This window comes from Pelophylax lessonae (genome assembly GCF_965119305.1).
Source record: "Pelophylax lessonae genome assembly, chromosome: 10".
In the NCBI taxonomy this organism is placed as follows: domain Eukaryota; kingdom Metazoa; phylum Chordata; class Amphibia; order Anura; family Ranidae; genus Pelophylax; species Pelophylax lessonae.
In genome coordinates, this window is record NC_138777.1 from 26,388,455 (window position 1) to 26,403,679 (window position 15,225).

At 41.1% G+C, this 15,225-nt stretch overlaps 1 protein-coding gene across 2 annotated transcripts in view; it reads left to right on the forward strand.

Annotated features, from left to right (window-relative positions):
* TRIM44 (tripartite motif containing 44) overlaps positions 1 to 15,225 on the forward strand; it is a 201,429-nt gene that overhangs the window by 42,851 nt on the left and 143,353 nt on the right. For both annotated transcript variants that reach the window (XM_082270160.1, XM_082270161.1), the window contains exon 4: positions 1,514 to 1,533. In XM_082270160.1, the coding sequence (XP_082126286.1) occupies positions 1,514 to 1,533 (20 nt within the window). The remainder of the gene's footprint in view (positions 1 to 1,513; positions 1,534 to 15,225) is intronic.

Below are 15,225 nucleotides of genomic sequence, written 5' to 3' on the forward strand. Positions count from 1 at the left end.
AATTTTGCAAAAATAACAATATTTTTCACATTTTTTTTTTATATGAAATTCCCCCCAAAAAATGTAAAAATCAAAATTTTTTAACATTTTAGGCCAATTTGTTTTATGCTACATATTTTTGGTAAAAAAAAATCGCAAAAAGCGTATTTTGATTGGTTTGGGCAAAAGTTATTGCGTTTTACTAACTAAGGGAAAGATTTTTGTCATTTTTGTTGTTTTTTTTTTTTTTTTTTTTTTTTAACAAATAATGGCGGCGATCTGCGATATTTTTTTTTGCGGGACTGCGACATTGCGGCGGACAGATCGGACCCTTCACTGACATTTCTGACACTTTTGGGGTTACCAGTGACATTACTGCAGTAATCAGTGCTATACATATGCACTGTTACTGTAAAAATGACACTGGAAGTGAAGGGGTTAACTTTTTTTGAGAGGGAGGGGTTGAGTGTGTCCCTAGGGGCGTGCTTCTAACAGTGATTGGATGTGGCTTGAGCTGTAAGAACAGTGATCAATGGTCCTACATAGCAGAACTGTATGATCTCTATTCTTACACAGGGGAGAATGACAGGCGGCTTTGTTTACATTAGCCGCCTGCCTTTCTCCCAGTATAACAGACGATCATTGGGTCCGCCGGGCACACGCGCGGGGGGATCCGTGACCGAGCGGCGGCGCACGCTCGCTCCCTAGAGCCTCACAGGCTAGCGACGTAGACCTACGCCACTTTGCCTGTGAGGGGCTGACCGCCGCCGTAAATATACTGACGGCAGTCGGCAAGTGGTTAAGCTGGATACACACTATACAACGTTTGTTGTTAGATTTAATTTAGATTTACCTTTTCTATGTAGTGCAAGGGCCGGCCTGATTGCATACAAAATGAAAGTGTTTAGATTTGACCTCATATTATATGGTTTTGGTAAATCTAAGGGAAAAAAAACTAAAGACAATTGTATAATGTGTATGGCCCATTACTTTAATTAGCTCATCAAGGATTTTTCTATAAGACTGAGATCAACAAGAGACAACATTTGCATTTGTAAATTGATTTTATTGGTAATATCCGATGTGACCAATAAATAATCAAGCTGCTGTCTCTAAAAATATATAAAATGTGTGTATGTGTGTGTGTGTGTATATATATATATATATATATATATATATATATATATATATATATATATATATATATATATATATATATATATATATATATATATATATATATATATTTATAAAAAACAAATTCTTTTCAGAATGGTTGCCTATGTTGTGTATGTATGACAGGTACACTTTAATTATCATATAGACCAGGGATATGCAAACTGTGGCCCTCCAGCTGTTGCAAAACTACAAGTCCCATCATGCCTCTGCCTCTGGGTGTCATGCTTGTGGCTGTCGGAGTCTTGCTATGCCTCATGGGACTTGTAGTTCTGCAACAGCTGGAGGGCCCACAGTTTCTATATCCCTGATATAGACAGACAGTGATCTTTCTTTTTTTTCTTTCTTTTCTCTTTAGAACCCAGATGAAGACTCGGGGTAAGTCCATACAATCTCTGTTCACTTGCTTTATATAACAGGAGCATTTAAAGGGTTACGCCATCCAAAGTTGATTTTCCACTCTAATTGGAGGGCAAGAGTCATCTAATTAGCCAGCTGACTCACTACTACGCTATAAATAGCCTTCATTGCTTGTGTTATAAATAGACCCGAGTCCCGGTTCATACTGGTGCGATGCGGGAAACTCTGCGACTCAGACCCCGCATCGCACCTGAATCGCACACTGAGATTAGCGAACCGCTGGGGGGTGTCATTGTAAAGTTAACGACACCCACTGATCAGGATCGCAGTGCAAACTGTCAAATCGGACCGAATAGGTGTGGACACCCATGTGACCTAATTACAGTGTTGACAAAAAAAAAAAAAGTCCTGCACCATTTTGGTGCAAATGCGAATGCAGCTATACGGTTTGAATTTGCATCGCACAGACATCGCATGTGATCTGAACCGTAATGCAGTGCGAATCACCTGCAATGTCTGTGATCGCACAAGTGTGAACACAACCTTACAGTGGATGTAAACCCTCACATATACCCAGTGAAGTGAACAGCCTCAGATGATACACAGAGATTAAACAAAGCCCCCTACATAAGTTTTATTTGTATATCTGCTGTCTTCAGCTTTCTACACTGTTAAGAAAGTGAACATCGTGTTAGAATTTTTTCTTCCTGTTCCAGCACTGGGTGCGGAGTCTTGGCATACACTGTGTGAAAGCTGATTGGAGGAAAGGCACACACCCCGCCCCCTCCACATAGGCAGAGGAAGGAAGAAACATGCAGAGCTGTGCTGTGAATAGATCAGCTCTCTGCTAATCTATCTCTATGCACCCACCCTGACACAAATTTCAGGCTGGTTTTATCTCGGTTGTTGGAGAACTTATCATGCTGATAACAGAAAAATGGAGCAGCAGAAAGACACGGACTTAGCGCTTTGGAGAGCGATAAGTAAACACTAGAGATATACTGTATGTGCCCAGGTCAGATTTCATGAATGGGGTTTACATCCACTTTAAGGCTACGTTCACATCTTGGCGTTGCTATTACAGGCGTTTTTATGGGCGTTTTTGCAGGCGTTTTTATGGGCGTTTTTGCAGGCGTTTTTTGTGTAGGCGTTTTTAGATTGACTAGAGACCAATGGAAAACGCCTGTAATCTGCCCAAAAAGAAGCTCATGTACTTTTTTGAGCGTTGGGCGTTTTGCTCACGGCGTCAAAACGCTCAGATGTGAACAGGGGCCATTGAAATGAATAGGATTTGTCTTGTTGGGCATTTTGAGAGCTGATCCTAGAGCAGAAAAACTCCTCAAACGCCCCAAAACGCCTACATGTGAACGTAGGCTAATGTCAGTATAATCTGCTACAAAGACCCAGCTAAATGAGTCAGAGGAAGAATACACTCCCCTCTCTGTACCAGTCTTCATTTTTAGACTGCAGGAGGAGTCAGCAGGGAGGAGATAGTGCTTGGCTTTCTTTTTGGAAAGCCCAGCATGCACTTTAGGCAGAGTATCAAATACAAGACAAATGTGCACTATATTCATACTTGAATGCTGTGATCCGGCACAAAGCAATTGCTGCATTTTATGTGTGCAGGATTTTTCTGTAATAAAAACCTTCCAGTGCTGCTTGTTGTGTTCTTGTGCAGGGTGACCAGGCTTGTATCTGCCCCATAGGTCTGAGCAGCCTATTGCATTAGGGTGTGCACCCCAAAACTCAAACACACACATGCCTGTGTGAAGATCTCTTAGATTGTAAGCTCTAATGAGCAGGGCCCTCTGATTCCTACTGTAATAAAGTGTATTGTTTTTGTACTGTCTACCCTCAAGTTGTAAAGCGCTGCGTTAACTGTCGGCGCTATATAAATCCTATATAATAATAATAATAATAATATAGATAGCAGTAGGGCAATAAACAGTGTCCCTAGAGGAGCAGTGGATGATGTCAGTAGGATGCAGGTTGGTGTCAATAGAGCAGTGGACGGTGTCTGTAGAACGGAGATTGGTGTCAGTCGTTTATTTTTATTTTTCTATTTTTACTCTTTTACAAATGTATTTTTTAAATTATTTTTTACAATTTTTTTTTTTTTAACCACTTGCCAACCGCCCACTGCAGTTTTACTGCAGGAGGCTGGCTCGGCTGGGCAAATCGACGTAGGGGTAGGTCGGTTTGCGGAAATGGTGCCGGGGGACAAGCAGCAGGGAGGCCGATCCATGGGACCGGTGGCCATGATTGCCTCCAGGCACCCGCGATCGCTCCCCGCTGAGAGAGAACTCGGTCAGCTGTTGTAAACACAGCTGACCGTTGTTCTCTCTGAAATGATCACAGAGCGCCTGTGATGCTTCTATATAGGATCACAGGTTTCTATGGTCATTTTACAAGTCCCTACCCCCACAGTTAGAAAACACTCCCCTAGGCTCACAATTAACCCTTTGATATAGTGGGTGGAGCTCCTGGCCCCTCCCACAGCTCTGATCTCTGCACCGGCTATGTACAGCCCAGTGATGATGTCACTGCTGTCACCCCAGCAGCGTGCTTCTGCCCCCACTAGGCAGCAGGGAAGCCGATGCACGAGACCGGAAGCACCTATTGCCGCCGGGCACCTGCAATCTCTCTCCCATGAGAGCGAACACAGGTCAGCTGTTGTAAACACAGCTGACCGTTGCAAAAACCAAAATACAGAGAAAGTATGGGTTTTAGGGCCACTTGGGAGAAGGAAAACCAAGAAATCGATAACTTAAAAATTAAACATTTTATTATATTGGACATATAAAAATATTACAGTGTATAAATGAGGGACCACTGTAAGAGACAAGGAATCCCTCATATATTCACCAATACATTAAAACAACAGCACAGAAATATATCCCTTGTAGGGGAACAATATTGGTGCAAGAAGTCTTTGTTGATATTCGGTTTGAGGGTCCCAATGAGCCAACACATTTCGCATCGGGCTTCGTCAGGGCCAGAGAGACCGAGCAATACCGATATTTCTTGCTGTATGTGGGAGTATTGATAGTAGGCAGGGTAATCGAGTCCATATGATGGCAACTATCTTATGACAACGGCTGGTGGTGTGAACCAGTCTACGTATTATTTCCTCAGCTGGTATAAAGCCCCCGTATTGTAGCAGCAATCCTTTGAGTGTATACCTCTGTAGAGGTTCCCCCCCTTTGCGGCTTCACAAGCCAGAGAAGCACCGTACTGTGGCTCCTTAGCGTATTTCCCTAGGCATAATTCTCCAACCCATACTTGGGGTCCACTTTATTGGGAGGGATTTTTCAAGGACAGACCACACGATGCAGGAGTATACTACAGTATAGTCCAAAAGAGGGTGTAGAGACAGGATATTGGATGGTTTTAATTATATACCGTTCACAGCCATGATGTCATATTCATGACTTTCGGGGTGAACCTTCCGGGGTGGTAGCTCTCGGTATGACCGTTGTTCTTTCTGAAATGATCACAGAGCGCCTGTGATCCTTCTATATAAGAACACAGGTCTCTATGATCATTTCACAAGTCCCTCCCCCCCCACAGTTAGTAAACACTCCCCTAGGCTCACACTTAACCCTTTGATCGCCCCTGGGTTAACCCCATTCCCTGCCAGTGTCATTATTACAGTAACAGTGCATATTTTTAGCACTGATTACTTTAGTAATGTCACTGGTACCCTCAAAAGTGTCTAAAATGTCAGTTAGGGGTCCGATCTGTCCGTCGCAATGTTGCAGTCCCACTAAAAGTTGCAGATCGCCGCCATTACTAGTAAAAAATTAATTTGGAAAATGACATAAATCTTTCCCTTAGTTTGTAGACGCGATAACTTTGGCAAAAACCAATCAAAATATGCTTATTGCGATTTTTTTTTTTTTTTTTTTTTTTGACCAAATATATGTAGCAGAATACAAATTGGCCTAAAAGGATGAAAAAATTAGATTTTTACTTCTTTTTTTTTTTGTTGAATGTTATATAGCAGAATGTGAAAAATGTTTTTTTCAGAATTGTCGCTTTTTTTTTTTTTTGTTTATAGCGCAAAAAATAAAAACTGCACAGGTGATCAAATACCACCAAAAGAAAGTTCTATTAGTGGGAAAAAAAGGACATTGATTTTATTTGGGCACAGCGTTGCACGACCACGCAATTGTCTGTTAAATTAGCGCAGCGCCGAATCGCAAAAAGTGGCCTGGTGATTAAGGGGGCAAATCCTTCGGGTCCAGGTGTGGTTAAAGCGGAGTTCCACCCTGGATTTTTTTTTTTTTTTTAAATACCCCGGGACAGTCAGGGCTAGTACATTCCACAATGGCTAGCCTCTGATCTGTCCCGGGTTGCACTTACCTGTTAGGAGAAATACTTACCTTGAAAACATCTTGTCCAGCGCTGCCATCTCAGATGTGGGCAGCTTGAAGCCAGCGAGATCCCCTTCGGCGTCTTCTTCCGCCTTCTTCGGTCCCACGATGCCCTGCGCCTGCCCCGACGTCACTTCCAGTGCACGCGCGTCATCCCTCTACAGCTTCTGGGCATGCCCAGAAGCTGTTTAGAAGGGGATGACACGCGCGACCCGGAACTGACGTCGGGGCCGGTGCAGGCGCAATGATTCCTGGGAGCGATGACGTTCAGCTCCCAGGAATCATTGCAAGCCAGGAAGTGACGACGGGCCGCGGCCGAGGAAGAAGGAAGTAAGGTAAGTATTTTTTCTTCGCTACGAGGTAAGTAAAAAAAAAAAAAAATATGCGATTATCCATTTCTTTTTCAGGTGACCCGGAGCGAGAAGATGGAGGTAAGTATTAAATTAGGGTGGAACTCCACTTTAAACTCTTTCTAGTACATGCTTTCACCAAACCCGTTCTTTTAAAGTGCACAGGCTAATCACAGGCCTGCTTTAATAGGTTTATATTAAAAAAAGAAGAAAAAAAAAAAAAAACAATGTATACAGTGCAATGACCTGCATCAACCAATCAGAATTCACGGTATATTTCAGTTTTCTGCTTTAAGCCATGCAACTTTATTTTCCCTTCTTTCCTATCTGCACTGTGCTTTGCACATCATCATTATTCCTTGTTTCGCCTTATTAAACTATTCCAAATATAAACTCTATGCAGGCCGTCTAGTCATTATTTTATAAGCCCCTTATTAGGAACACTTGTGTTTGTGTTAGAGCTATTAGCAGGCTGTGTAAGCTGTCAGAGTGACGGAGTCCAGACCCAGCCATGTATAAATACAATATACCCCCTCCAGTACATCCACCTTTAATCAGCGGCCTGTCACTTTCACAAGGTTCAAAGAATGTTCTCTAAAGCGATATGGTTATGTGGCTTGTAATGTGTGCTCTGCAGCATAGGCGAGCGGCAGTGGGTTTGATATGTATGCATCCACTTTATACCAGAATTCTACACCTGCAGAGAAGAAAAAGGGAATGTCTGAGCAAAATAGAAACATACACATGCAGTAGAATTCTGTAATACTAAACACCTTCCCCTCTTCTCATCCCTATAATATAAAGGGGAGGGGGTTGTGTAGTCCACTAGAGAGGGACTCGAGCAGGGATGACAATGCTGCTTGGGATTCCAGTGCAGCGTTGTCAGCTCAATACAGGAAGTTAGGCGCTCGCTGGACTTCTGGCAGGATCAACAGGTGTTTTCCTGTGTTTGCAGGGTTATGAAGGGATGAAACATAGTGGATGTACCTGGATTGCAGAAACATAATGAATTTAATATACATACAGTAGCTATTTATTTTTATATATATATATATATACTGTATAACACACACATACACATATATATATATATATATATATATATGTATATATATATATATATATATATATGTGTATATATATATATATATATATATATATATATATATATATATATATACACACACACACACACACACACACACACACACACACACACACACACACACACACACACACACATATATATATATATACGTGTGTGTGTGTATGTATGAGATATATATATATATATATATATATATATATATATATATATATATATATATATATATATATATACACACACACACATATATACATGTGTGTGTGTATATATATATATATATAGTGTGTGTGTATGTGTGTATATATATCATACATACACACACACACACACACTATATATATATATATATATATATATATATATATATATATATATATATATATATATATACATATATATATATACATACACACATGTATATATGTGTGTGTGTGTATATATATATATATGTGTGTGTGTGTGTGTGTATGTATATGTGTGTGTGTGTGTATATATATATATATATATATATATATATATATATATATATATATATATATGTATAGAGAGAGATATCTATATATATATATATATATATATATATATAGAGATAGATATATATATATATATATATATAATATAGAGAGATATATATATATAGATATCTTTTGAAAGATAAAAAGTGCATTTTATATACAAATATATAGATCAGACCAGAAAGAGGGACTTTGTTCCAAATCGGGGACAGTTGGGAGCATTGGATCTCCTGATCCCAGTTATTCAGCCTTGTCAATGCATCAGACTAATATTGGGATCTGCTGGGCAGGTAGGTGACCCTGATCAGATCCAGAAAGCTTGGATCCTCCAACACACTGACCGCAGTCACACGCTATTGTACAAGCTTTAGAAATTCCATGTGAACGCCCTACAAATCTGGAAAATTCTGATAACTTTGTTTTCTATGTTCTCCTCCTCGGAGCTCAGGGTTTGTAGGGAGTTCACATAAATATCTGCAGAGAGGAAACTCGTACTGACAGCATGTAGGATGGAACATGAACACAGCATAACACATCACATTGTCCTAGAGAAGGCCAGGCAGGGCGAGCGCTCACTCTTCTATCACCAAAGGAAGAGCCCTATGATGACCTAAATACCCCGGGATGCCCCGCCCCAGCTGTAGTCACCCAATCACAAACCTAACCAGCTGTAATCTGGCCTGGCCACATCTTAACCCTTTGTAAGCTCTATTCCCTTCAATGAAACATCCGCTCTCCGTAGATGAATGAGCCGCATTTTTTAACCACTTAAGCCCCGGAAGATTTTACCCCCTTCCTGACCAGGGCCTATTTTGCGATTCGGCACTGCGTGACTTTAACGGACAATTGCGCAGTTGTGTGACGCTGTAACCAAACGAATTTGAGTTCCTTTTTTTCCCACAAACAGAGCTTTCTTTTGGTGGTATTTGATCACCTGTGCAATTTTTTGATCATGCGCTATAAACAAAAAAAGAGCGTCAATTTTTCAAAAATAACAATATTTTTCACATTTTTTTATATGAAATTCCCCCAAAAAAATGTAAAAATCAAAATTTAACATTTTAGGCCAATTTGTTTTATGCTACATATGTTTGGTAAAAAAAATCGCAATAAGCGTATTTTGATTGGTTTGCGCAAAAGTTATTGCGTTTTACTAACTAAGGGAAAGATTTTTGTCATTTTTGTTGTTTTTTTTTAACGAGTAATGGCGGCGATCTGCCATTTTTTTTTTATTTTGGAGGGACTGCGACATTGCGGCGGACAGATCGGACCCTTGACTGACATTTTTGACAGTTTTGGGGGTACCAGTGACATTACTACAGTAATCAGTGCTATACATATGCACTGTTACTGTAAAAATGACTCTGCCAGGGAAGGGGTTAACTTTATTTGAGAGGGAGGGGTTAAGTGTGTCCCTAGGGGCGTGATTCTAACTGTGATTGGATGTGGCTTGAGGTGTAAGAACAGAGATCAACGGTCCTACATAGCAGAACCGTATGATCACTATTCTTACACAAGGAAGAATGACAGGCGGCTTTGTTTACATTAGCCGCCTGCCTTTCTCCCGCTGTAACGGACAATCGCGAGTGACCGGCGGACATCGGGTCCGCCGGGCACACGCGCGGGGGGGGGGTCCGTGAGCGAGCGGGAGCGTGCCTCCATCTGCGCGCGCTCGATCCCTAGACCCTCACAGGCTAGCCACGTAGTCCTACATCGCTTTGCCTGTGAGGGGCTGACCGCCACAGTAAATAGTCGTGTGGCGATCGGCAAGTGGTTATATCCGCTGCTCAGGGCAGGTTTACACGTGCAAAGAAATGTGAGCGCTCATTAACGCACCTAATGCATTTAGTCCCAGTTCACACTGGTGCGATTCGGGAAACCCTGCGATTAAGTGCCGGTTCCCACATCGCACCTGAATCAGACAGTGGTTCACACTGAGATCTGTGAACTGCTGGGGATGTCAATGTAAAGGTAATGAGATCCCCAGTGCGAACTAAGAAATGGTGCAGGAATCAGATCGCATAGGTGTGAAACACCCATGTTATCTGATTCCAGTGCAGACCAAAAAAAAGGGTCCTGCCCAATTTTGATGCGATTTTAGCCATTCACTTTGTATGGCTGAAATTGCATCGCACACAATAATGCGGTGCGAATCACATGCGATGTCTGGCATCACACTAGTGTGAACCGGCCCTAAGATGCATTAACAGCATGTTTCTGGTGCATTTTTTTTATGTGTTGGTTTTTTAGTATATGGGTTTTTGTATTCTCCTCTCAGCTAGTAACACTTTAAAAAAGCATCTCAAATGCACTGTAACGCCATAGGGGTGTCTGTGACAAGTTTGCAGCGCATTTAAATTGACGTCAAAGAAGCATTTGGGGAGCGGCAAAGCCTGGCAAATGACACATTGGGTCAATTTGGACACAACGCACCGCAAAGCGCACTAAACACAAGCATGTGAACAATACTGTGTAGGAAGTCTGTGGGCAGCGGCCTCTCACCACCTTGGATTGAGCTCAGGCGTGTCCGAACCTACCTGTGCGATCATACCTAAAAGTTGTCAAAGCCGACAGCCAATCATGGGCTGCTGAGGCATTTACTGCCCCGCAGCCTAGTGGCAGCCCATCCATTGGGGCGCAGGGGTACCACACCCCCCCCCATCCATGCGTCCGGCCCCCTAATCTGCATGCAGGGCGCCGGACGCATGGATTCCAATGGGGTTTTTTTTTTTTTTGAAGTATGTGATTAGAACCAGAGGCTCTAATAGGCTTCAAAAAAGGGTGGGCTCAGGGCGCCCTTTTCCTTGAACCCACTAGATCTCTCAAAGGGCTGCAGCCCCCCATGCAAATGAAACTCTCACACCCCACTTTTGACTGACCTGTGTCCTGGGCTTCTCCTTCCTTTTCCTCCTTTCTGCAACACACCATCCTCCTGGGACATGTAGTCCCATACAGTTCTCCACTTATTAGGGGACTACATCTAGGGTTGCCACCTTTTCTTCAAGCCAAACCTGAACACTTTAGCGACACACGGCCAATTGTTTGGCCTGAATGGCATTGAACCAAGGACCCCAGTGCTGCAAGGCAAAAGTCCAAACCGTTAAGCCAAAAAGATTTTGGTGTTTGAATATACATCAACTTTAAAGCGTAGCTTCACTTTTAAGAAAAAAACATTCCCCTCTGGGTGATCTCTGTACATTACAAGGATTATAACAAACTTTGTTGCTGATTCCTACCTTTTTGTTATTCTGAAGAAATCATTGTTTGTTCCTCTGTGCCGAGTGGGTCAAATGGGAGTGGTTTCATAATTATCTATCAGCTGTGGCACCTGCGGAGCACTAATGAGGAAATCTGCTGGGCCTGCATCCCTTTAGACGTGTTCCTCTTGGGAGTATCTCACCAAAAATGACATTTTTGTTGCAGGGGATGCCAGAAATCTGACTTGTATCTTAGTGCAGACTTCTGGGAAAATTGGTGAGCCAATCACACAAGCAGGAAATGATGTTTCTGGGGGTGTGGTCAGTATACATTCTGTGTACAGAACAGCTCCAGGCGGCCATATTGCATTGCATTTTCAGAAAATTACAACAGCTGCAGATTGAAAAGGAAAGGTCATTTTTAATAACATTCAATTACAATATGATTTGTGTCACAATTGTATACGCTATATTGTTTTTTTCTTTATTTGCTGATTTTTTTTTTTTTCCCCACGAAAGTGGAGTTACCCTTTAAGCCAATAAGATATTGGTGTTTGGATATGCATCTACTTTAACATGAAATGAAATAACATGTCATTATAAAATAACTCTTGTGGTGTGAAGTGACCTTCTAGATTTCTTGCGGTGCTCTTGATACTTTTAGGCGGAAGATGTTCTTTAATTATTTCTGCCTATTTCAGCCTTCAACATGTTTATTGGGTATAGGAAGCCTTTAATCGAGTTTTGCCGGCTGTGACGGCTCTTTAATTTGACGTCTGCTGACAGGTTTTCCTTATTAGCAGTAAATCCGGCATCCCAAAAAAAGCCGATGTTTACAGAGATGGAGAAATTCCAGGCTCTAAGTGGCTCTTTGCACGTTCAGGCGACAGAAAGGAGAACAAGGAGCGGCTGATCTCTTCTCGTCTCTAACACGGGATCCATGGCTATATTTGTAGTCCAGCAACTGGGCCTTGGCCAAGGAAGAATACACAAAGCCTAACATGGTGATCCGCACACCAAATCTATCATTGCTATATTCAGAAGCAGCACGCCTTAACTCCTTCCTGGCTACACGATCCCAAAAAATACAATTATCACCGTGGCCACATGTAACATTCTCTCCTTGTTGGCAAAAATTTAAATGACCAAACTAAATAATTTAGACACAGAATACCTAAAGCTGGGAGTACACTAGAAGAATTTTGTTTGACATTTTTCATTTTAAGAATATTTGTTCGTTTTCTATTGGGGTAAAATCGACATTCGTTTTCTACCACGGCGATGGAAAAATTCGAAGAAGCGGGATGCAATTTTTTTTTTTTTTTATTGACTATACGAATTTCTAACCCTCTAAGTGGTTTTTGTTTGTCTATTCTGACCAGTAAAAATCAGTAATTTTTGCTAGAATATTACTTAGAACCCCCAAACATTATTATTTTATTTTTATTTTTTTTTAAGCAGAGACCCTAGAGAATAAAATGTCAGTCGTTGCAATTTTATATGTCACTCGGTTTTTGCGCAGCGGTTTTAGATCCCAAAAAATACAATTATCCCCATGGTTACATGTAACATTCTTTCCTTGTTGGCAAAAATGTAAATGACCAAACTAAATAATTTAGACACATAATACCTAAAGCTGGGTGTACACTAGTAGAATTTTGTTTGACATTTTTCATTTTAAGAACATTTGTTCGTTTTCTATTGGGGTAAAATCGACATTCGTTTTCTACCACAGCGATGGAAAAATTCGAAGAAGCGGGATGCAATTTTTTTTTTTTTTTTTATTGACTATACGAATTTCTAACCTTCTAAGTGGTTTTTGTTTGTCTATTCTGACCAGTAAAACTCTGTATTTTTTTGCTAGAATATTACTTAGAAACAGCCAAACATTATTATTATTATTTTTTTTTTTTTTTAAGCAGAGACCCTAGAGAATAAAATGTCATTTGTTGCAATTTTTTATGTCACTCGGTTTTTGCGCAGCGGTTTTAGATCCCAAAAAATACAATTATCACCATGGTTACATGTAACATTCTTTCCTTTTTGGCAGGGCCAGATTAACGTAGGGGCTATTGGAGCTGCAGCTCCAGGCCCCTACCTTTTTATATAGGCCCCGGGTTGGCCATATTCACTGTGACCGCTCTTCTGTCACTTGTAAACACAGAAGTCTGGCTTCTATGCTCGCTTCCCCAGGCAGCTCCCTCAGAACCTCCCCACACAGCGCGAAGGCCGGACAAGGAGGGACAGTTGCCGATGCATGGATGTGTTTATGGGCTTCAGAGACAGCATCCCATATTGAATTAGGCATGCATGGCTGCACCCTTCCTCCTCTGGGTGCATGCCAAGGCACGGCCCTTAAGGCCCTTCAAAATCCTCAGCACTAAGCCCATGATGCTCTTAATCCGGCCCTGCTTTTTGGCAAAAATTTAAATGACCAAACTAAATAATTTAGACACAGAATACCTAAAGCTGGGAGTACACTAGAAGAATTTTGTTTGGTCATTTTTCATTTTAAGAACATTTTGTTTGTTTTCTATTGGGGTAAAATCGACATTCGTTTTCTACCACAGCGATGGGAAAATTCGAAGAAGTGGGATTCTGACTATTCTGTCCTGTAAATTTTTTTTTTTTTTTTTTATTGACTATTCGAATTTCTAACCTTCTAAGTGATTTTTGTTTGTCTATTCTGACCAGTAAAAATCAGTATTTTTTGCTAGAAGATTACTTAGAACCATCCAAACATTATTATTATTATTATTTATTTATTTATTTATTTATTTTTTTTAAGCAGAGACCCTAGAGAATAAAATGTCATTCGTTGCAATTTTTTATGTCACTCGGTTTTTGCGTAGCGGTTTTTCAAATGCAGTTTTTTTTCTGGAAAAAATACACTTTAACCACTTAAGCCCCAGAGGATTTGGCTGCTCAAAGACCAGGCCCTATTTTGCGATTCGGCACTGCATGACTTTAACGGATAATTGTGTGGTCGGGCAACGCTGTACCCAAACGAAATTGATGTCCTTTTTTTTCCCCACAAATAGAGCTTTCTTTTGGTGGTATTTGATCACCTGTACAATTTTTATTTTTTGCGTTATAAACAAAAAAATAGCGACAATTTTGGAAAAAATAACAATATTTTTCACATTTTTTTTTATATGAAATTCTCAAAAAAAAAAAAAATGTTTTAGGCCAATATGTTTTCTGCTACATATTTCTGGTAAATAAAATCGCAATAAGCGTATTTTGATTGGTTTGCGCAAAAGTTAATGCATTTACTAACTACGGGAAAGATTTGTCATTTTTATTGTTTTTTTTTTTTTTTTTTAACTAGTAATGGCCGCGATCTGCAATTTCAGATCGGACCCCTGACTGACATTTTTGACACTTTTGGGGGTACCAGTGACATTACTACAGTAATCAGTGCTATAAATATGCACTGTTACTGTAAAAATGTCACTGGCAGGGAAGGTGTTAACTTTGCTGGTGATCAAGGGGTTAAGTGTGTCCCTAGGGGCGTGATTCTAACTGTGGGGGGCGTGGCTTGTGATGTAATCACAAAGACATACGATCCTACATAGCAGGATCACATAGCCTCTGTGATTACTTTAGTGAGAATGACAGACGGCTGTGTTTACATCAGCCGTCTGTCTTTCTCATTCTCCTGAGGGAGATCGCGAGTGGCTGGCAGCCATGGGAGCAGCCGGTCACAGGCGCTGGCTCCCGTGAGAACGAGCAGGGGGCGGGAGCGCGCCGGCGGCGCGTGCTCGCCCCCTACAGGCTCGTGGGCGAGCGACGTAGGGCTACGTCACTTTGCCTGTAAGCGGCTGAGTGCGGCTGTAAGTAGTCGTTAGGCGGTCGGCAAGTGGTTAATGAATACAAAAATAAAAATACAAACCACAATTTCCTATGCAAAATATAAAAGATGTTATACTGAACATGTCATGCTTTAAAATTGCGTTCGCTGGGAGAAAGAGGTCTATGATGTCACTAATCTGCTCAGTTTTGTTTTGTTTCATACTGTTGACCTTCATGTACTCCTGGTTCTGTAACATGCAGTGTGTTGATTTCTCTCTTACTGTATCGCGGTGCCGCATGTTGGCGGACTTCCCCAATCTAACTTTCAATAAAATGTATATTTGAAAAAAAAAATTGCGTTCACTCGTG